This window comes from Monodon monoceros, unplaced genomic scaffold (genome assembly GCF_005190385.1).
Source record: "Monodon monoceros isolate NGI ecotype Baffin Bay Population unplaced genomic scaffold, NGI_Narwhal_1 Super_Scaffold_22, whole genome shotgun sequence".
In the NCBI taxonomy this organism is placed as follows: Eukaryota; Metazoa; Chordata; class Mammalia; order Artiodactyla; family Monodontidae; genus Monodon; species Monodon monoceros.
In genome coordinates this window covers 72,090,945-72,115,089 of record NW_021703779.1, presented here as the reverse complement: position 1 = coordinate 72,115,089, position 24,145 = coordinate 72,090,945, and the positions used below count along the sequence as shown (strand labels likewise).

Below are 24,145 nucleotides of genomic sequence, written 5' to 3'. Positions count from 1 at the left end.
AACTATGAACCTGCAGCCTGTGAAAAGGAGACCCAAACACAGTAAGTTAAGCAAAATGAGAAGACAGAGAAAAACACAGCAGATGATGGAGCAAGGCAAAAACAAACCAGACCAAACAAATGAAGAGGAAATGGGAAGTCTACCTTAAAAAGAATTCAGAATAATGATAGTAAGATGATCCAAAATCTTGGAAATAGAATGGAGACAGTACAGGAAACGTTTAACAAGGACCTAGAAGAACTAAAGAGCAAACAATGATGAACAACACAAAAGAAAATAAAAATTCTCTACAAAGGATTAATAGTGGAATAACTGAGGCAGAAGAATGGATAAGTGACCTGGAAGATAAAAGAGTGGAATTAAATACTGCAGAGCAGAATAAACAAAAAAGAATGAAAAGAATTGAGGACAGTCTCAGAGACATCTGGGACAACATTAAACGCACAAACATGAGAATTATAGGGGTCGTAGAAAAAAAGAAAAAGAAAGGGACTGAGAAAATATTTGTAGAGATTATAGTTGAAAACTTCCCTAATATGGGAAAGGAAATAGTCAATCAAGTCCAGGAAGCACAGAGTCCCACGCAGGATAAATCCAAGGAGAAAGATGCTAAGACACATATTAATCAAACTATCAAAAACTAAACACAAAGGAAAAGTTTTAAAAGCAGCAAGGGAGAATCAACAAATAACATACAAGGGAATCCCCATAAGGTTAACAGCTGATATTTCATCAGAAACCCTGCAAGCCAGAAGGGAGTGGCAGGACATATTTAAAGTGATGAAATGGAAAAATCTAAAACCAAGACTACTCTACCAGCAAGGATTTGGTTCAGATTTGAAGGAGAAATTAAAACCTTTAAAGACAAGCGAAAGCTAAGAGAATTCAGCACCACCAAACCAGCGTTACAAGAAATGCTAAAGGAATTTCTCTAGGCAGGAAGCACAAGAGAAGGAAAAGATCTACAAAAATAATCCCAAAACAATTAAGAAAATGGGAATAGAAACATACATATCGATAATTACCTTAAATGTAAATGGACTAAATGCTCTAACCAAAAGACATAGACTGGCTGAATGCACACAAAAACAAGACCCGTACATATGCTGTGTACAAAAAGCCTCACTTCAGACCTGGGGACGCATACAGACTCAAAGTGAGGGGATAGAAAAAGATATTCTAAGCAAATTGAAGTCAAAGAAAGCTGGAGTAGCATTTCTCATATCAGACAAAATAGACTTTGAAACAAAGACTATTACAAGACAGAAAGAAGGACACTACATAATGATCAAGGGATGAATCCAAGAAGAAGATATAAGAATTGTAAATATTTATGTACCCAACACAGGAGCATCTCAATACATAATGCAAATACTAACAGCCATAAAAAGGGAAATTGACAGTAACACAATCATAGTAGGGGACTTTAACACCCCACTTTCAGCAATGGGCAGATCATCCAAAATGAAAATAAATAAGGAAACACAAGCTTTAAATGATACATTAAACAAGATGGACTTCACTGATATTTATAGGATATTCCATCCAAAAACCACAGTATATATATTTTTCGCAAGTGCTCATGGAACACTCTCCAGGATAGATCATATCTTGGGTCACAAGTCAAGCCTTGGTAAATTTAAGAAAATTGAAATCGTATCACGTATCTTTTCTGACCACAACACTATGAGAGTATATATCAGTTACAGGAAAATCTGTAAAAAATACAAACACATGGAGGCTAAATAATACACTACTAAATAACCAAGAGATCACTGAAGAAATCAAACAGGAAATCAAAAAATACCTACAAATATATGACAATGAAAACACGACGACCCAAAACTTATGGGATGCAGCAAATGCAGTTATAAGAGGGAAGCTTTTAGCATTACAATCCTACCTTAAGAAAGAAAAAACATCTCAAATAAACAACATAACCTTACACCTAAAACAATTATAGAAAGAGGAAGAAAAAAAACTCCAAATTTAGCAGAAGGAAAGAAATCAAAAAGATCAGAGCAGAAATAAATGAAATAGAAACAAAGAAAACAATAGCAAAGATCAATAAAACTAAAAGCTGGTTCCTTAAGAAGATAAACAAAATTGATAAACCATTAGCCAGACTCAGCAAAAAAAGGGAGAAGACTCAAATCAATAGAATTAGAAATGAAAAATGAAAAGTAACAACTGACATTGCAGAAATACAAAGGATCATGAGAGATTACTACAAGTAACTGTATGCCAATGAAATGGACAACCTGGAAGAAATGGACAAATTCTTAGAAAGGTATAACCCTCCAAGACTGAACCAGGAAGATATAGAAAATATGAACAGAGAAAGCATAAGTAAGGAAATTGAAACTGTGATTAAAAATCTTCCAACGAACAGAAGCCCAGGACCAGATGGCTTCACAGGGGAATTCTATCAAACATTTAGAGAAGAGCTAACACCTATCCTTCTCAAACTCTTCCAAAATATAGCAGAGGGAGGAACACTCCCAAACTCATTCTATGAGCCCACCATCACCTTGATACCAAAAGCAGACAAAGAAAGAAAACTACAGGCCAATATCATTGAGGAATATAGATGCAAAAATCCTCAACAAAATACTAGTAAACAGAATCCAACAGCACTTTAAACGGATCATACACCATGATTATCATACACCATGATCAAGTGGGGTTTATCCCAGGAATGCAAGGACTATCAATATATGCCAATCAATCAATGTGATACACCATATTAACAAATTGAAGGAGAAAAATCATAATATCATCTCAATAGATGCAGAGAGAGCTTATGACAAAATTCAACACCCATTTATGATAAAAACCCTCCAGAAACTAGGCTTAGAGAGAACTTTCCTCAACATAATAAAGGCCATATATAAGACAAACCCACAGCCAACATCATCCTCAATGGTGAAAAACTGAAACCGTTTCCACTAAGGTTAGGAACAAGACGAATTTGCCCACTGTGACTACTGTTATTCAACATAGGTTTGGAAGTTTTAGCCACAGCAATCGGAGAAGAAAAATAAATAAAAGGAATCCAAATCGGAAAAGAAGTAAAGCTGTCACTGTTTGCAGATGACATGATACTATATATAGAGAATCCTAAAGATGCTAGCAGAAAACTACTAGAGCTAATCAATGAGTTTGGTAAAGTAGCAGGATACAAAATTAACGCACAGAAACCTCTGGCATTCCTATACACTAATGATGAAAAATCGGAAAGCGAAATTAAGAAAACAGTCCCATTTACCATTGCAAGAAAAAGAATAAGTTATCTACGAATACACCTACCTAAGGAGACAAAAGACCTGTGTGCAGAAAACTTTAAGACACTGATGAAAGAAGTTAAAGATAATACAAACAGATGGAGAGATATACCATGTTCTTGGATTGGAAGAATCAACATTGTGAAAATGACTCTACTACCTAAAGCAATCTACAGATTCAATGCAATCCCTATCAAACTACCAATGGCATTTTTCACAGAACAAGAACCAAAAATTTTCACAATTTGTATGGAGACACAAAAGACCCCGAATAGCAAAAGCAATCTTGAGAAAGAGAAACAGAGCTGGAGGAATCAGGCTCCCTGACTTCACACTATACTACAAAGCTACAGCAATGAAGACAGTATGGTACTGGCAGAAAATTAGAAATATTGATCAATAGAACAGGATAGAAGGCCCAGAGATAAACCCATGCACATATGGTCACCTTATCTTTGATAAAGGAGTCAAGAATATACAACAGAGAAAAGACAACCTCTTCAATAAGTGGTGCTGGGAAAACTGGACAGGTACATGTAAAGTATGAAATTAGAACACTCCCTAACACCATACACAAAAATAAACTCAAAATGAATTAAATACCTAAATGTAAGACCAGACACTATCAAACACTTAGAGGAAAACATTGGCAGAACACTCTGACATAAATCAAAGCAAGATCCTTTTTGACCCACCTAGAGAAATGGAAATAAAAACAGAACTAAACAAATGGGACCTAATGAAACTTAAAAGCTTTTGCATAGCAAAGGAAACCATAAAGAAGACCAAAAGAGAACCCTCAGAATGGGAGAAAATATTTGCAAATGAAGCAACTGATAAAGGATTAATCTCCAAAATGTACAAGTAGCTCAAGCAGTCCAATATCAAAAAAGCAAACAACCAAATCCCAAAATGGGCAGAAGACCTAAGTAGACATTTCTCCAAAGAAGATATAAAGATTGTGAACAAACACATGAGAGAATGCTCAACATCATTCATCATTCGAGAAATGCAAATCAAAACTACAATGAGATATCATCTCTCACCGTTCAGAATGGCCATCATCAAAAAAATCTACTAGCAGTAAGGGCTGGAGGGGGTGTCGAGAATAGGGAACTTCTTGCACTTTTGGTGGGAATGTAAGTTGATACAGCCACTATTGAGAACTGTATGGAGGTTCCTTGAAAAACTAAAAATAGAACTACCGTAAGACCCAGCAATCCCACTACTGGGCGTATACCCTGAGAAAACCATAATTTAAAAAGAGTCATGTACCACCATGTTCATTTCATCTCTGTTTACAATAGCCAGGACATGGAAGCAACCTAAGTGTCCTTCGACAGGTGAATGGATAAAGAAGATATGGCCCATATATACGATGGACTATTACTCAGCTATAAAAAGAAACAAAATTGAGTTATTTGTAGTGAGATGGATGGACCTAGAGTCTGTCATACAGAGTGAAGTAAGTCAGAAAGAGATAACAAATACTGTATCCTAACACATATATATGGAATAAAAAAAAAGAAAAATTGTCATGAAGAACTTAGGGACAGGACAGGAATAAATGCTCAGACCTACTAGAGAATGGACTTGAGGCCTCGGGGAGGGGGAATGGTAAGCTGAGTCAAAGAGAGTGGCATGGACTTATATACATTACCAAATATAAAAAAGATAGCTAGTGGGAAGCAGCTGCATGGCACAGGGAGATCAGCTTTGTGCTTTGTGACCACCTAGAGAGATGCGATATGGAGGGTGGGAGGGAGGGAGATGCAAGAGGGAAGAGATATGGGGATATATGTATATGTATAGCTGATTCACTTTGTTATAAAGCAGAAGCTAACACACCATTGTAACGCAATTATAGTCCAATAAAGATGTTAAACAAAAAATGCCCGATTTCTCAGAAAGAGCGGAATATGCACAGGGCCCTTGGCAGAGTTGTTGCCTTGCCTGGTCAGGGAGGTGAACAAGGAAAAGAGCTGCCATGGTGCTCCTGTAATCTCACCCATCTCCTCTTGATGGCAGTTGACTCAGTGGCCCACAACAGCTTTCAGTTTGGCAGGACATGGGTGAGGTGAGGGGAAGTTCTCTGCAGAAGTTGAGCTACTCAGGGCAGACTGCAGGTAGACTGTCTTGCAGAAGAATCTGTTGCTTAAGAAAACCACCAAGGAGAAGAGGTGCAATTGGAAAGACACTGATAATGAATAAAGGAACGAGGATAGAGAAGAGGCAGGCACTGACAACGTAGGAGTACTGCATTGCTTTGAGGAAAGACGAGGGCAAACCAAATGCAAAGTAGTAAGGCCAATTCTTTCTATGTTTGACAACTGTTGGTGAATTTCAATTCCTTTATTGAACCAACCATATTTGAAGCAGTATAGTGAGTAGAGAAGAGACATGTGCAGGAGACTAACCAGCTGACCAACAAGATGGATGGGGAAGAGACTCATAAACATCCCCTGGAGGAGAAAAAGAGCCTGCAGCAATAGGTTGAAGAGCACGTCAGCAATTATTTTGCTGAAACTAACGAATGGTGAGCCTTTCTCCTTGATACCTCGAATGCCAGATCAGTTATACCCTGAAACCAGATTGCGTTCACAACTTTGCTAAGCACAAACGGGAAGCACCCAAAGAGCACTGAAAATTGACGTGAGGAAGAATTCTAGCCACAACAAAACATCCTGAGGGAGTGATGGTTCACCAAAATTTGGCCCACTGCTGACTGAAGCACAGGAATAAACACTCAATAAAACAAGAGGAGACAACCAGAATACTCCACCATTCCAAGTGCCGCACTGAAAAATTCTACTAACAATATGTGGTTCACTGTCTAGCTTCCTCTCTATACTCTGGGCTCTCCTCTGAGCCAGGACACTGCTTGCCCTTCTTCGATGCTGCTCCTCTCTCTTTTGTTGACTTTGACCATCTAGCTTTGAGATGGTACAGATTCCCCAGATGGAGTCTTTGATTCCCCTGGCAAGGTCCTGTAGAAAAATTTTGACAATGTCTGCCATCTCTTCACTGCCCAAACTATCAACTACACAATGGAGAGAGAAATGCCCCCAAATCTTTCACCATGAAGGACCCGGCAGCTTTGCCCCTCCATGCCCGGCTGCCCACTACCACCTATCAGTGAATTTTTATTGAAGCTCCCGCCTATTCAGTGAATTTTTATCGATTGCCTACTATGCACCAAAAATTACCCCAAGAACTGGCGATTGACTAGTGAACAAAACAAGGTTGCAACCTTCTTGGAACTGAAGTTCTTAATTGACCCCAAACCATTCAGTTACAAAACAGCAGAGTTGGGACTGAAATTGAACAATGCAGATATGGGAGAGGAACATTTGGGAATTAAGGACGATTGATGATGTAGGTGAACTAGGATCCAGAGACCCACCCACATACCACTTCTCTCCCCCATCCTCACCAGCTAGAGTGTAATCACAAAAGCAGAGAAATCAGAAGTATGTATGCAAGTACATAACATATTTGTAACACTGAGCCTGCCTCATTATGGTTGTGTTCAACTGCAAAGAAGCAAATAGTTTCTCAGGGAGAAGATGCAGCAGAGGGTTAAAGAAAAATGATCATTTTAACTTTAACATTTTCAGCTTTTAACTCTACATTATTGAGGGGTAAAACAAATTTCAATCCCCATGCTTTGTAAACAAAAATAATCTAACTGGTTTTGCAGAGCAGCTTGAAAATCCTGTCCAGGTACATTTTATTTATCTAAGTATATGGCTTTTTGTTTGTTCTTTTAAATTCCCTCAGGAGAAGATTCTGGCTAAATTACAATACTTATAATAAGCTGAGCCTCCTAAATGGCAACTTTATCCTCTTTCACCTTCCAGTTTGTCTAATCTTTACTTCTCCCCATAATTAAACTGATCTCAATCCACTTCTCTCATGATATCCTAACTCTGTTCAGCCTTTTTATTTTTGGTTGCTCCTGATCTTCCTTATTTTCCATTTATTGTCATTTTAGTCAAGGGATTTATGCATTCTGGTATATAACATGACTCAGAAATGGGGAAGTATTTTTATTCAATCAGTAGATATAATCCAATTTATATTAATCATTTTCATTAATTTTCCACTCACAGACTCCTACTTTGGGAAGGGCACTCTACAGCCTTCAAATTGGAAAATAAAAGGAAATAAGGCATGGTTCCTGAATCAAAGGGGCTTACAGTTCCTCTCAGGAAGGGGAATAAGATATGTCCACAAACAGCTATGTAAAATATATGGTGAGGTGTATGATAGATGCCATAAGAGAAATACAGATGAAGTCTTACTGAAGTTCAGAGGCTGGAGATAACACATTTGTTTGGGAAATCAGAAAAGGATTTATTGTGGTATTTAAGGAAATATTACAATGAACATCATTATTGGTACCATTTTACTAATGTGGAAATAAAAGCTTAAATAAGTGTGACTTGCTTAGGTCTTCTGACTAAATGTGTCACTCTCTATCTTTTCTGACAGTTATTCTGGGGGTAATTTTGACAAGTTTTGATAACCTATATTGGATTTGGGGTTAAAAGAAGAAAAGTCACATATGATATAAGCTTTTCAGTTTGAGATACAGGGAACATGGTAGCCCAATTAAAAGGAGTAAGAAGTAGGGGAGAGGAGAAGCTGGTTTTGGAAACGGGGAGTCTGAGATCTGTTTGAACCAGTAGCCTTTGAGACATATGGCAGCGAAGATGCCCAACAGGCAGTTAAAAAGTGACTTGAGGAAGGTCACATTTGTGATAAAGATATAGGAGTTATTCCTCTTAAAGTTATCTTTGTAGCTGTGGGAAGGAGTGAGATCACTGAGGGGTAATGGAAGGGGTTGAGGTCAGAACCTAAAATGCCTACTCTAAAGGAACAGAAGGAAGGAACCACTTTCACAGGTAGAGGAGCGGTCAGAGAGGGATGTGAACACAGACTAATTGAAGCAAATAGAGAAAGGGGGTGGTCAACCATCTCAAATGGCCAAAGGGCCAAGGAGGATGAGGTTTGAAAATAGAGTTTGACCATTAAGAAAGCAATGGTGATGTTTGAGAGAGCAGTTGTGGTATACATACGGAGGCAAAATCCATATGCAAAAAGTTAATGGGTGACTGGATCAAGAAGTGGAGGAAATAAGTGAGGATTACTCTCCTAAAAAGGATATTGGTCAAAGGAGGAGAGGTGGGGTAGTATCACAGAATCTTGGAGATCTGAGAGATTTATAGACAGGGAAATAACTAGCAGTAAGGAAAAGTTAAGATGCAGCAGAGAAAGGGAAGAAAGGTGACAGACACAATTCTGGAAGAGTCAAGAGTGGATAGGATTCCAGGTACAGACAGAGAAGTGACTTCCAGATAAAAGAGAGGTCTGTTATTCCATAATGAGTGGAACGAGCAGAAACTGAAGAGATTTTTGAGGTGGGGAGGAAAATGGAGGAATCTCATTGGACAGATTATATTGGTTTTCTCAGTAAGTAGAAGGTGAATGAACGAACATGAGCATGGGGCTTTGAGGAAAAAAAAATATTTGTAACCGTAATTATAGAGAACTTGGTGAATACAAGTATGACCATGAATGTCGGAGGGCCTCTTAAAGTTGGATAACTTGAATTCGTACTGAGCCACATCAGCAAATCTTTTTAAAAAAATGTTCTCCAACAAGGTTTCATGGCCTGGAAACAGTAAAGTGGATGCTGGGGAATATGTACTTTGTTAGATGTGAGAACTACTCCCAGAGGTTCTAAAAGTAACAATTAAATTATAAGATCAGCCATCTTTGAAAACACCTGTTAAATTTTAGGGTGGGTCTGGCACCAATTCCAATGTACAGGTAGAAAAATAAAATAAGCTACCAAATAGTGAAACTGTTTAGCAACTCATTTGTTAGAAATCTAAAACTTTTGATTAATTTTGCTGACCTGTTTTATGCAGAGTGATCTATTCATATTAATATTTGGTTTTACTTTCTTACAGATTTGGGGAAAATAATAGTTCCCTAAATTTAGAAGTTTTTCTTTCAGTAGATCGTCTAAAATAAGTTCAACACACAGTTTAGGGAGAATTAATACTCTTAGCACCTAAGTCCTTTTTCTTCTTAAAAAATAATAGTGGTTCAGCATTTAGAGTGAATTTTAGTTCATAGAGAAGAAAATTTCATGCTTTTGTTAAATTTTTTTCCCCTATTAGAAGATGCTTATATCCTTATATAAAAGTTCATATCGTCCCTTCTCATCCAATCATCTGTTCATTCACTATGGGGTATGTAAGATGGATAAAGTTCCTGTCCTCAACAAGCTTACTTTTGTGTATTTTTAAACTCGATATCCTAGAAAAGTTCTAACAAGATTCTCATAAATTATTTTAAAACCAGTATTGATTTTAAATATTATATTACTGTATTATTCAAAACCAATGCCTTTTATACATTAACATGACAGATTAAAGGTACTTTAACATACATATTTTGCTTGGCATAAAGTACCCTGCATTACTATCCTTATGATAAAGGAACTGAGCCTCAGAGAAGGTAAATGACTTACCTAACTTTCCACAGCATGTAGGTGATAGAGGCAGAACTGAATATAGGTTTTATTAACCCAGAAATTTTGGAACTGAGCCTCAGAGAAGGTAAATGACTTACCTAACTTTCCACAGCATGTAGGTGATAGAGGCAGAACTGAATATAGGTTTTATTAACCCAGAAATTTTTTTTATTATACCTATTTCCATTAATTTTAGTAGTCAAATCCAATAGATTCATAGTAGTTCAAATCCAATCTACTTTGTATTTCTCACCTGCTGACCTCCCTGAAGCATTTATACCTTCACTCACCTTCCTATTGCTTCTTAAAAACTTCTCTTCTCTTGCCTGTATGACATTTTTCTCTTATGATTCTCATATGTCTGAAGATTTGTAGTTCTGTCTTTGATCTTCATTTGCCTTTTCAGCAATTGCATGGTTTTAACTAGAACTTCTAAACATATGATTCTGAAATCTAGAACAATAGCCATGAAATCCCCACTTAGTTCCAGACATGTGTTTTCAACTGTGTGCTGTAAAAGAGTTCTTTTGCTAGTTATTTGCAATAAGTTAATACATGTTTAAGGGATTACTATGCACTATATACTTTGCTAAGTGTTATGAGGAATAAAAACATGAATCTGACCTAGATTCTTACCAGGAGCACAGAAAACTCCATGTGTCTCCACTTTTACTGTTTTAGTTTTTGAGCCCATTTACCATATAGTAGATTCCTCAGGTTCAAGACCTCAGAGTCTTCTTTGAAAAGTGCTGTCCTTGATTTAGGATAATTTTCTAACTGGTCTCCTCACCTGTATTCTTTCCATTCCCCAATTAATCTTCCTGAAGTAGACGTATGTTCAAATCACAGCCCCGTTTAAAAGCATTCAAAGGCATCTCACTGCTTGCAGAACCAAGCTCCATCTGCCAAGTATGACCCCTACATATAACTTTACACTTTTCCAACCTTGGTGTCTTGACTTTGTTTCCATCACTTCAAATACCATTTTCTTTCACCTCCTTATATTTAAAGCCCACCTTTACCTTCTCTTAAATGCTACCTGATCCAAGTAACCTACCCAAGCACTGCCAATGGAACTCGGATTTTCTTCTTCTGAATTCCGTCCCATAAGTTATTTCTCTGTACTTTTTATTGGCCCTTGCCTCTTTCTCCCTTGTATTATAGGTATTTGTGTTCATATATCATCTAGACTAGGGATTAGCAAACTTTTCCTGTAAAGGGCAATACAGTAAATATTTTAGGCTTTGTTGGCCACATGGGGTCTTTGTCTTCTTTCTTTTTACTTATAGTCCTTTAGAAATATAGGGTCTTGGTCTTCCTTCTTTTTACTTACAATCCTTTAAAAATATAAATATCATTCTTAGCTTGAGAACATTACAAGTATAGGCTGCTGGCTACAGTTTGAACCCTGATCAATATTCAGTGCTCCTAGTAATAATCTAACTTTGCTTCATGCCTTATAATACTTAGCAAAGTATATTGTGCATAGTAAGCTCTTAAACATGTTACATGAATGTAAACATGTGTTACATGTATTACCAAAGAGGCTTTTTTTACAAAAACAAACACAAAATAGTTTCTAGGGGAATTTTTAAATATATATCCATCTTTAGATTTGGTAATTCATCAGCTAGTCAAAATGAATCACTTATATGTTTGTTTTACCAAAGTATCCCAGGAACATTAAGTTAAAGCACCCTTTATCCAAACTTGAATACAAGAAGTGTATACTTTGGGTTCAAGAGTGTCTTGCCTTCTCAACAACCAGTGTTTTAGTCCAGTTCTAACAGTTTTTACAATAGCAGACTACAAAAATGCTATCATATTTTGTTGGTTTTGAAATGGTCCTAAACACATTAACTGGTAATAGGTTTAGCCAATCCCCTTCTCTACTGTTCCCTTGCATTACAAAAATAAATGAATGCAATTTTTGGTTTGTAACAAAATAACCCTCACTCTCCCTATACAAGTGAAAAGTCATATGAAAACCAAAAGAAAGGAGAGGAGTATAATACACAGTACATTTATTTTGGACTCCTGGTCTGATTCTTATTAGCCCTTCCTGGTTTCTTTCAGATCTTGGATATGTCACCACCCATTATTACATTGGTGACAACTTCTAAGCACTTGGATAATCCTACATCAATTTAGTTGATTATATGGAGATACAGTGGCTCTTAAAGCCTCTACTCTGTTCTCAGTATTCAAAACATACTTTGTACTGAGAGCCTTAGCTTTGATTGTAATCACAAGTAGGAACTGTACACTTCAAGGGAACCCAAATTGAGTTCCAAGAAAAAAAATCTTTAATACAGTTCTACCTACTTTATGGCTCAGTGGTGCTGAATTATGTTTATTTTGCATTTCTCTAATAATACTTTGGCATAGAAAGTAACTTGCCAGTGAACCCAGTTTAGATGAGGTTGACCTCATGCCTGTCTACCTCAGGAAACTTATCTTGCCTTAGGAACAGAAAAAAAATCTTTCCCACTCTTCCAATTTCCCCAAAACACTGTTAGGCTTAGTAAAATGTAGTGGGAGATACAGTTTGCTCTGTTTGAGAAAATGGACTATTTTTATTACTATATCCTTATATCTCTCAGAACCTTTTTGGGATGTCATTCCACTTTCCTCCTAAAGTCTGCCACTACCTCAGATTTTATTGGAGAATGCATATTTGCTTAAGTTCAGATTCCTCTGAAAAGGTAACTTTCAAAGCAAAACACAGTCTTTACTGTCTTTATAGGAACCACTGTTGCCATTCCTAAGAGGAGGCTATTTCTTTCCAGGAAATAATGTTATTTATGAAAAAACCATAAGAAAAGTGGAGAAGCTAAATACAGATCAGGTAAGTGAAATTTGTTTTAAGGCTTATTTTATGTGTATACTTTTGAATTATGAATATTTTAATAGAGCTAAAATGACCTTCAATTGTCAAGTGCCAGGCAAGCTTGCTATATAATGATACCTCATTATATCTACAGCCCTTTGTATCATCCTTAACACTTTCATTTCCATTTCTTCATTTGAAGTATTGTCCACATTTTACTGAAAGGGAAACTAAAATAAAGATATGTCCAGTCACGGGGAAAATTAAGAATCTGAACTTAATATAGATATCTCAATGCTTTGTATGTTTCTTTTAAACGAGGCTCACAAAAATCATAAAACATTGCAATTTTATCTTAATTCATTTAATATGAAGTGAATTTTTAAATGAACACTATCTATGAACAGATCTGTAAAATACTGTATACTGTAAAAGGTCTAGAAAGCTAAAGCTTGAAGTCAGTTTTTGAAATTCCATTAAGCTAAATTGAGAGACCAAGTACAGAGTACAAAACTGCAGCAGGGTGATGGTAATTCCATGGCATCTAGAGCTCCTCTCTCCCCCTGCGCTTCCGTCCTTTAAGCAGAGTTGTTACTGTAACCAGAAGAGGTTTCACATTGATCTCCTCAGTGGGTACAAGCATTCGCAGCCCAGACAAATCCTGGGATTTATCTCTTGAACTAGGACAGTGTATTAGCTTCTTAGGGCTGTGGTAACAAATTATCACAATCTGGGTGGCTTGAAACAACAGAAATTTATTGTCTCACAGTTCTGGAGGCCAGGCCTATGAAATTGCCATGTTTAAAGGGCGATGCCCCCTCTAGAGCCTCTATAGAAGGAACTCTTCCCTGCCTATCTCCTAGTTTCTGGTGGCCTCAAGTGTTCCTCAGGTTGTAGGTGCGTAATTTTAATTCTCTATTGTCACATAGCACCCTCCCTCTGTGTCTTCACATGGTCTTCCCTCTGTGCATGTTTGTCTCTGTGTCATATTTCCTCTTTTTATGAGGACACCAGTCATGTTTGATTAGGACCCATCCTATTGACCTCATTTTAACTTGATTACCTCTGTAAAGACCCTGTTTCCAAATAAGTTCACATTCCGAAGTACTGGGAGTTAGGACTTCAATGAATCTTTTTTTGGGATGCACAATTCAACCCAAAACAGGCAGTTAAATATTATCAAATGAATTTTGATCACAAAATCATTTTTCTCATATAAACTGAAACACTAAAATATACTAAATTCTCTTTTTTTCATTTTTCTTGGCATGAGAACATGTCTTATTTTATGAGCATTTATGGGCAGTTGTTACCCAATTCATAGGAACTAATACATCATTACTCATTTGATACCCAATAAAAATGAAAAAGAGTAAACTCTCAGGATCATAAATATCCAAATCTTTAAGATTCTAGTCTGCTTGGAAAACTGTATATAGTCTGAAGGGTTTAGTAGAGTACATATTAAATACATATTTTCCAAAAGAACTGCAGAATATTTCTGGACATTATGATACCAAACAGAAAAATTTCTCAAAATATTTTAGCTCTTCAAAAGGCATTTTCCTCAAGCTACCAGATTATAACATCTGTCCTTTATCTAACTGGACAGCCAAAACAATGTCTGACACACTTTAAATAGGAAGGAATATTTGAGACACATCATTTCATGCTGCTTCCAACTTCTTGTTTCAAAGAGAATAAACAGCTTTTCTAAATCTTGGCCCTAGAACAAAATATTGAATATCCTATACATTATTATTGCTATGCATCTGGAACAATTAAAGAAGAATTCCTTTAATAGAACATTGCTGCTACTTACTGTTAACTAGAATATTTACTTTTACATGTCCACTTTTCTTATTAATGACTTAAATGATTTGGGAGTTTTGGAACTGCCATGGGAGGCTGCCCAAGGTAAAAGGAAACATGCATACAACTGCTTTGACCTAGTTGAGTTTCCTCAGTGACAGAAATACAATGGGATGAGCTGGATAAAGCCAGAGTCTGGATGAACCTGTTTAATGTCATATGAGACTAATCCAAATAGGACTAGCTCTTAGGAGATGGGACCTGTCCAAAAAAAGAGGTATTTATAGTAGAAGGGTGGTAAAGTGGTGTCAGTTGCAAGATAATTATCCAATTCATATAAATTGTACTCTGTGTATATTTTTCTTGAGCAAAAAAGATAAGATATATGGTAAATCAGAAATGTTTGATCTTTTGTACATTAAAAACTCAGCTTGTGGTATGCTTCAAAAGTATGAGAAATGTATGAATATCTTGCTTTGGAACAATAATTTTAGTAGTCAGGTGTGAGGAATGGAAACTGAAAACCTGCTAAGACTTTACTGGTACCAATGAGTGGTTCAGATGCCAAATAGGCTCAGGAAAACCACAAGACATCCCAGATGGAGAAACTGTCAGCATTCTATTCAACTGATGCGTTAATAAAGAAAGATGATTGAGAAATGGGTTTTGTTTTATTTATTGTCCTTTCAAGGTTTTTTCCTAATCTGCTTTTTAAAGGACACATTTTTTTTTTCAGGAGGAATTCTACTTCAGTAGTGTACAAGCTCCCCACTGGTGAAAGCGTTCTCTGACTATCACTCTGACTTTATCCTAATCTAGTGTATGAAGGCATTTTGTAACATAAAAGAACAGATGATACATTCACCCCCAAAATTTGTACAAAAGTTACTGATAGTACACAGTCAGGCTTCTAAACTGTAGAGCTCTTACTTAGTGCTAGCATATTTGTAAAGTAGGTCATATTTGAAAAGAGCCTAGAGAAAATAATTCTATGAACTGATTCTATGACCTTCATTATCTATATGTCTACCAAGGCAGTGTCTACTTGTAAAATGTGTTTCTTTATATATATATTTTTTTCTTTCAAAAAATTTTTTGTATACATGAAAAGATATTTGTATACATGGTAAAAAATTTCAAAGCATAAAAAGTATAAAAAGGTACAAAAAGAGTGTGAAAAGAGAATTAAAATATATATAGTGAAAAAACAGCTTCTTTATCTTGATCCTCTTGTCCCTCAGTTCTTCCTCCCAGAGGCAGTTACTCTTAAAATGTTTTTTGCTCTATTAATGCATTTAAAAGCAGCTGTATATATTTGTAAATACACATGTATGTACATTAAAAATATTATACAAAAGGAGCATATTATATTCATCCTTATACATCTTGCTTTCTTCATTTAATATAGCTTGAAAATTGTTCCATATAAAACTTTTAAAATTTGAAGTGCCTTACTTTATTAATATAAGTCACCTTTCCAACAGTCAAAAGGAAATAGAGCATTGAATTTATACTTTCAAAGTTAATTGTATGTGCATGAATGTAGCATTATAATTCAAATAGAGTTGTTTTTCTTTGAAAACTGGCTTTCAGGTGCCTGCTTTCAAAGTAGGATAATAACAAAATAATATAGAAAATTCAAGCATACCTGAAATCCCCCAAACTATAACCAGATATCTATTTTTATTCTGTGCTCTACACTTACCAGAAAAAAGCCATGGTAAATAAGCAAGCATACATATACAGTTTCTCAAGATCACAGAGTAAGTGGTAGAATCAGAGTTAGAATCCATGTTTTCTGAATCTGAAGGCTTAGTCACTGTTTTCCAATCTTTTTAAATTTATGCTTGATTTTCACAAGCATAAGAACTTCACCTGCCCCCACTGTGATTCTAATATGCTTCCTGACATTGAAAATCACTACATTATATTATTTTCTAATTTATATCCATCAACATCTTCAGTATTATTTTGTAATTAGATCCTGAAGTGCCTGCTGAATCATCAAAGAAATATTAATATTAATATTCATTATAGTTTTAGTGTTAAGTATAATTGTAATATTAATTTAATCAGAACATGCAATTCTCTAGCCAACTTAGGTAAGTATTTGGATGTTTACAGCCACCTGGTCAAATAAAAATAGAGTTCAATACAATTTTTCACAATGGAATAATTGGAAAAAATAATATATCACTTATTAAAACTATAAATCCTAGGGTTTGAATTATCTTGTGAAAGAACACATTAAATTTTTTAAAGTGGATTCAGTTGGCTTTTCTTTTATTAGTTATTTTTATTCTGAGTGACTGTTTTTGGCATGTGCATGTATTTTAGGAATGCTATCCTCAGGTTCAGTGCCATCATCACATTGTCCAACAGCCCCAGATCTTCCACTCTCTACACTATCAACAATCCCATTCTAGCCAGCAAATCCAAACCATCACAGCAAGTGATTCAATTTCTACAAACACTGGAATTGAGCTGTATCATAGTGACTCAAACCATACACATGAGCAGGTAAGATTAATGAGCTGATTCCTTGTAAAACTGAAATAATGTCTTAAACACTGCTCACACCACTGTATAGGTACCCACATTATTTTTTCATCAAAATATTGAGGAGTTATACCATGAAGATTCATGTTTTATTATGGCATTTTTATATATTTTTTAACATCTTTATTGGAGTATAATTGCTCTACAGTGTAGTGTTAGTTTCTGCTGTATACAAAGTGAATCAGCTATATGCATACATATATCCCCATATCCCCTCCCTCTCTCTTGCGTCTCCCTCCCACCAAAGCACTGAGCTGATCTCCCTGTGCCATGCAGCTGCTTCCCACTAGCTATTTATTTTACATTTGGTAGTGTATATATGTCAGTGCTACTCTCTCACTTCGTCCCAGCTTACCCTTCCCCCTCCCCGTGTCCTCAAGTCCATTCTCTACGTCTGTGTCTTTATTCCTGTCTTGCCCCTAGGTTCATCAGAGCCATTTTTTTTTAGATTCCGTATATATGTGTTAGCATACGGTATTTGTTTTTCTCTTTCTGACTTACTTCACTCTGTACGACAGACTCTAGGTCCATCCACCTCACTACAAATAACTCAATTTTGTTTCTTTTTATGGCTAATATTTCATTATATATATGTGCCACATCCTCTTTATCCATTCATCTGTTGATAGACACTTAGGTTGCTTCCATGTCCTGGCTATTGTAAATAGTGCTGCAATGAACTTGTGGTATATGACTATTTTTGAATTACTGTTTTCTCAGGGTATATGTATTATGGCATTTTTAAAACAAAAGTTTTCATCTCTTCTCAGAAGACAAAATAATTCAGGTTTATTAATACATTAAATCTATGAGGGGAGTTAAGAACTGATCAATGAACACTTAATTTCTAGCTGATCCTCAGTTCTAAAATGGGTCCAACAGTTGTGCAACATTAAATATTTTCCTGAAGTATGATATTTAAGTGAATAATGAATTGGAAGTGATATTGTCTAAGATGATTGTAATGGTCACCATGTGACCATTACTTTTTTATGTTTTCTTTGAAAATATGGCATATTAACTCAAGTCAGAATAGGCATACATTTTATTATTTGTTACATCAACAAAATAGAAACTAAAACTTACTTGCTAAGAAGAAGTATCTTGGGATGCAGTCATCAGTGACTAATTTATGTTCTGAATACTTTAGAATCTTGTAAACCTCTGTTACACATGTGTTAAAGGAAAAAAGATTGTCTTGTTTCTTGGAAAAACTAACAATTATAACTGGAACTGTGGGGAATAATCCACCCTTTGTATTTTTTCATATTTTTTTCTAATAAAGAATAGCTTGCTCAAATTGACCGCTCTCATAGGCAACTCCTACAGAAAGACAAAAGAAAAAGAATAAGAAAAAATAAAGAGGGAGCCTGCCCACATAAGAATATGATTGTTTTATATTAAATATGAATGAGATTATTTCTAAGGACTGAAACTTGAAATATACACTTTGGCCATATTGGTAAAAAAAGAACCACAAAAAATTTAATATCCACGTTTTTCCAATCTAAAAAAGCCTAAAATTATCATGTATGGAAATACTGGTCTTTAGAATTACTCTAAAACATGGTCCAGATGGTGTTGAATTTCTTAAATTAAATGGATTAGTAATAGCCATTAGAAAGACATTTTATTAGGTTAAATCATTTGAAATTGTCATTTTTATAGGTCAAAGTTGATCAAAGAGCAACAGTTTCATACGGTTCAGTCTAATACTTAACTTCATTACGCTTCAGTTTCTTCATCATAAAATAAAGATTCATCATCCATTTCTTACCGGGTTATCGTAAGAATAAATTATGTCATGTATGTTAAGCACTTAACCATTGTTGAGTGCTGACGGTAAGTACTTAAATGGTAATTACTAATTTTTAGTCGTAATTATTATTTGTAAGCATTAAATCTTCATGCCAGGTACTATGAAAAATACAAACGTGGGTAAGACATTGTCACATTTCTCTTAGGTGCTTATTGTCTAATAGGGGAAAGTCGCAAACACATAAAACATTATACAAAGCAAAGTGTTGTCTGTTATAAAAGAGGATCATGCAGTGTGCTTGGGAACAGAAGAGAGAAGAAATTAATTTCAGCTGGGAGATCTAGGAAAGCTTTGTTGAGGAGGAAGAGATTGTCGTGGGTTTTGAAGAGTGAGCAGAATTTCCAAACGTGGTATTGTGGTGTGTGGCATGGACATCCTAAGAACAGGGAATCTCATGAAAAAAGTCATATATTTGGGAAAGTACACTTTGGGTTTCAGGAATAGTGGTTTGTTTTGTATGGCAAGGAAGACATGAGATGAAGAGTACTAGAGTGTAGGGTTAAAATTATACCTTAAGGCCAGATCATGAGGTCCTTCCCACTGCAGGATCTTAGCTCCCCAACCAGGGATTGAACCCAGGCCCTCATCAGTGAAAGCACAGAGTCCTGACCACTGGACCACCAGGGAATTCCCGAATGTTAAGTTTAAAATTTTGAACTTTATTTGGCAGACAATGGAGGAAGATTGAAGGTTATTGAGTAGGAAAATATTGATAGGTATGATTTAGGAGGTTAATTCTAGAAGATTTGCACAAGATAGATTGAAATATTGATTAGTTTTCTTCTCACAATGATCAGATGAAGAAGGTATCATTGTTGCCGTTATTGTTCAAGAGAAGGAAACTGAGGTTCGGAGAAGTTAAGTTACTTGTGAAGGCTTGCATAGCTCTAGCATGTGGTAGAGCCAGGATTCATATATAGGTAGCCTGACTCCAGAGCTTATTGAGAGTTCCCTCTGGAAGTTGAGTCAGTTATGTGGAGAGTCCTTGGTCAATAATGTAAACATGAATAGGACAGTGGATTAATAGTCTGCCACTGGGGAGATATTCATGCTATAACAGAAAGTGGACTAGCTTCAGGGTAGGAAGACCTGGGTTCCAGTTCCAGCTATGTCCCTTCTAAGCTTTGTGTTCTTAATAAATACTAAATCTCTCAGAAATATCCTCATCCATAAATCTTGGTAGTGATGTCTACCTCACAGGTTGATGTAAAGACTAAATGAAAATATATGTTTGACATGCTTTATAAACTATAAAGCCTACAACATGAAAAAATACCACAGAGAAGAATTTGCAGAGAGATTATTAAAAGCTAAATATTCCAGTAGTCAAAGTGTAAAACTTAAACTAGGATAATGACAGTAGGAATGGACTGAGGGACAATTATCAGAGATGGGAAAAATATCATAGGTTTAAGAATCTTGTACAGTGATAATGGTAATGCTATGATATCCTTTCATTAGCTTAGTGCAACTAATAATATATTTGACCAGACCAGATATTGTCTGTTTAGAAAATAGGCAGAGGTTGGTAACTAATATATTACTTTCTATTTTATTATTCATCTTTTAGTTTGAGATTCCAACTTAGCTTTGTTAAAGGCTGGAGGCTTTTTGTATACTTTTCTTCTGGTTTTTCAGTATTTTATGTGGATAAAGTTGAAGTGCTTCTGAAAATGGAATAGTGCCCTGGGAAGCTTAGAGCTGGTAATTTCCACCTATGTGAATTACACAGGATTGGATCCATTTCTGGTCAGAGTAGGGATGGGATAACCCGATTGTGCAGATCCCATGGACAAAGTAGGGCAGAGAATGAGTTGTCTCACCTAGGCTCCTTGGTGTTTACATGTGTCTTCCACATGAGTGGAAGAGTCTCTGAAGAGTAATAGAGCAGATGTCAGTTAGGCTTCTTTAAAACTAAAGGATGACCCATTTTTAGTTTGTGTTTAGAGTTAAATTGCAATTCAGAGGTAGTATAATAAGATAGAAAGAACACAGACTTTCAATTCAATTATCTGGGTTTATAAAACCTGATTCTACTGAGTTGCATGATCCTAGGTAATTGACTTTAACTGGACTGAGGTAATCGACTTAACTGGACTGCACCTCAATTTCCCCATCTATAAAAGAGGGGGAGAATCACACTTAATGTGCAGTGTATCTAAAATGGATTAAATGAGGTAAAATATGTAAAGTATCCAGCTTAGTGCCAAGCACATACACAAATGAATGTTTGATTCTCTGCCTTTTCCTCCCCCAACCCCAGTCCCCAAGTCTTTCAAAGCATCAAAATAAAAAATTGGTTTCCATTGTAATTATATTCTTTTTAAGATTTATTTATTATTTATTTCCTTATTTTATTTATTTTTGGCTGCATCTGGTCTTAGTTGAGGCATGTGGGATCGTTCGTTGCAGCATGAGGGCTTCTCTCTAGTTGTGGTGTGTGGGTTTTCTCTTCTCTAGTTGCGGCACACGGGCTCCAGGGTGCGTGGGTATTGTAGTTTGCGGCACGCGGGCTCTCTAGTTGAAGCGCGAGAGCTCAGTTGTTGTGGCGCACGGGCTTTAGTTGCTCCGCATGTGGGATCTTAGTTCCCTGACCAGGGATTGAACCCGCGTCCCCTGCATTGTAAGGCGGATTTTTTTACCACAGCACCACCAGGGAAGTCCCTGTAATGATATTTTTAAATGAAACTAAATCACCTTTAAAGTGCTTTCCAAGAAGCAAAAGGCATTAAAATATTTTTGAAAATTAGATGTCCAAAAACCTGGCTTCAAAATATTTTTAATAAAACTAATTTATGTATGTTTTCCATGGTTCTCCTTAGAAAGACCATTATTTTGGTTTCAAATTCGAAACAGCACCAATCACATTTCTTTCCCCGAGGACATTAAGAATAACATGCTGTGATCATTTTCCTGCCATTAGCAAGGAACAGATAATTTCACATATGTTAGTGACAGGGAAAAGCTCAGCTGAACTCGTTTTACAAGTTGTTATACAGGTGGTGTTTATAAGAAAGACTCAAATAATTATATATATTGCATGTACAACTCTTTTGCACTTGGCTTGAGGCTTCCAAGAAAACTTTGAGTCATGGGAAGATGTCAAGGGAAGAGTCCTGCTCACTTGGATAGTGCTATTGCCAATGGAAAATTCTCCAACTTGTGATCCTTTCTTCTGTCATTTGAAAATTTAATTTTTGTCAACATCAAGACAGCACAGATCTTAGTGTCAGGTGCTTTTTCTGACAAGTATCCAGGAAGCTTGTTACAATGTTTATTTAACATAAGTCGTTCACTAATTATGGAAACTCTGGGCTGCTTAGCTTAATAAACTCAGCATTTCTGCCTGTTCCCTCATTCAGTCACATGTGACTCCAGTCCTTCTCCATCTTTTTTTTTTTTCCTTCGGTACGCGGGCCTCTCACTGTTGTGGCCTCTCCCATTGCACAGCACAGGCTCCGGACGCGCAGGCTCAGCGGCCATGGCTCACGGGCCCAGCCGCTCAGCGGCATGTGGGATCCTCCCGGACTGGGGCACGAACCCATGTCCCCTGCATCGGCAGGTGGACTCTCAACAACTGCACCACCAGTGAAGCCCTCTTCTCCATCTTTATTGCCTTCTCCATCCCCATTATTGAAAATGAGTGTCTTTTGTGCAAAACTCTATTCCCTGCTATCCTTTCCCCAAATTTAATTGATACCTGTTTTGGACCCATTTTTTCTCCAACACCACCCTTATCTGTCTCCTGCTACCTCCTGCTCTTGTGCCCTTTTGAACTCTTGTTCTGTGGCAAACAAGAATTGTTATTTATTTACTCTTTTAAAAAGTTTTTATCTTTTTAATCAAAATAATGCATATAGATAGCATAAAAGGTCAAATATTATTAAATGGCATAAAACAAACAGCAAGTTCCTGTCCCAACCCTTTCCATGCACGCCTGATGCCCAGAGGAAACCATTTTCTGTTTTGTTTTGTTTTGTTTTATCACAAATAAGATCTTTTATTTGTCACCATTAAAGTCTGATTTTTAAACAGATTCTTGGACTGGTGGCTCACATCCATTAGCTCTTTCAACTTTAGCACCTGTCTCATCCCCAGCAGCTTCTCCAGAACTACTACCTTCACCATGTATCTCCATGAGTTTTCCCACTTCAAACTTGGGCTCTTCAGCATTTTTACTTTTCTAACAAAGACATCATGGAGTGGATAAATAGATGGGCAGGCCTTTTCTATGTCTTTTCCAGTGCTGTCTGGAATCAACTGATTGACCACCTCTTTCAAGTCATTTGTCTGCACCTCTTGGGTCATGATTTCCATCATCTTCTTGAAGATCTGGCGGACCTGCTGGTGCTGGGCATAAGAGGTCTTCTGAATCTGATTGTTGCATTTTTTAGTAAAACCCACACAGAATAGACGAAGCAAATAACCATCGGTAGTCTTGACATCAACGTGAGCTTCAGGCATGGTCTGCCATTTTTTTACCATGGAGCACATTTTGTCATGGGTAAGATCCATGCCATGGAAATTAGGCAGTTTTTGCCCTGAACATCCTCAGTAATAAGCTTGAATTTTCTAAATGCAACTTCATCATTCTGCAGATCAGCAAGGCTCACTTCAAAAACACGACCCTTGAGGCCATCAGATGCGATTTGGGTTCCTTGAGTTCTTGTGATAGTGTTTTCCCAATATTTCTTATATTGAACATAGCTGGTGCTTTCACATCATACCAATCTTTCTTAGAAAATGGGTCAACGACTTTCTTCTTGGCTCCCTTTTTACCCCCTTTTGTAAGGCGCTTGTTCTTGCCGACTGCCATGGTGCTGCTCAGAGAGCCAAAAGGGCGGAAGTTAGAGGCAACAATTTTCAACTCAGCTTTTTTTCTTCTTGTCTTTACTTCCATATAGCAAAATAATATGGGTATACTTATGCTGCTATCTTTTTGATTTATCAACGTTGTATATTATCTGTTGGTAATTCTGGTACATAAGGATTTAGTTCTATTAATCACCCACCTACCTGTTTACATCCCTTTCATCATCTCAGTATAGTTAAATCCCCATATTTTGGGCTAAATCATTATTCAGTGTTTATATTATTATTGCTATGAAAGTATTTACTGCTGAACCAATTTGTGTACTATTTTGCTGCTTTTATTAGTACAACTATTATTTGCTGGTGTTAATAATTCCTTAAATGTTTTCATTTGTTTGGTTTTCTATGTATCTATTGCTAATTATTTTCTCAGTACAATTTTTTTTTTTTTCGGTACGCGGGCCTCTCACTGTTGTGGCCTC

The 24,145-nt window shown here is 36.4% G+C and overlaps 1 protein-coding gene and 2 pseudogenes across 1 annotated transcript in view; 1 reads left to right on the top strand and 2 right to left on the bottom strand.

The window, feature by feature from the left end:
- Positions 1 to 24,145, top strand: part of POF1B (POF1B actin binding protein) — a 102,554-nt gene that overhangs the window by 26,150 nt on the left and 52,259 nt on the right. Inside the window, exons 5-6 of the mRNA XM_029241265.1 lie at positions 12,578 to 12,679; positions 16,811 to 16,993. Of these exons, the coding sequence (XP_029097098.1) occupies positions 12,578 to 12,679; positions 16,811 to 16,993 (285 nt within the window). The remainder of the gene's footprint in view (positions 1 to 12,577; positions 12,680 to 16,810; positions 16,994 to 24,145) is intronic.
- LOC114906466 lies at positions 5,086 to 6,695 on the bottom strand (annotated as a pseudogene).
- LOC114906467 lies at positions 22,879 to 23,667 on the bottom strand (annotated as a pseudogene).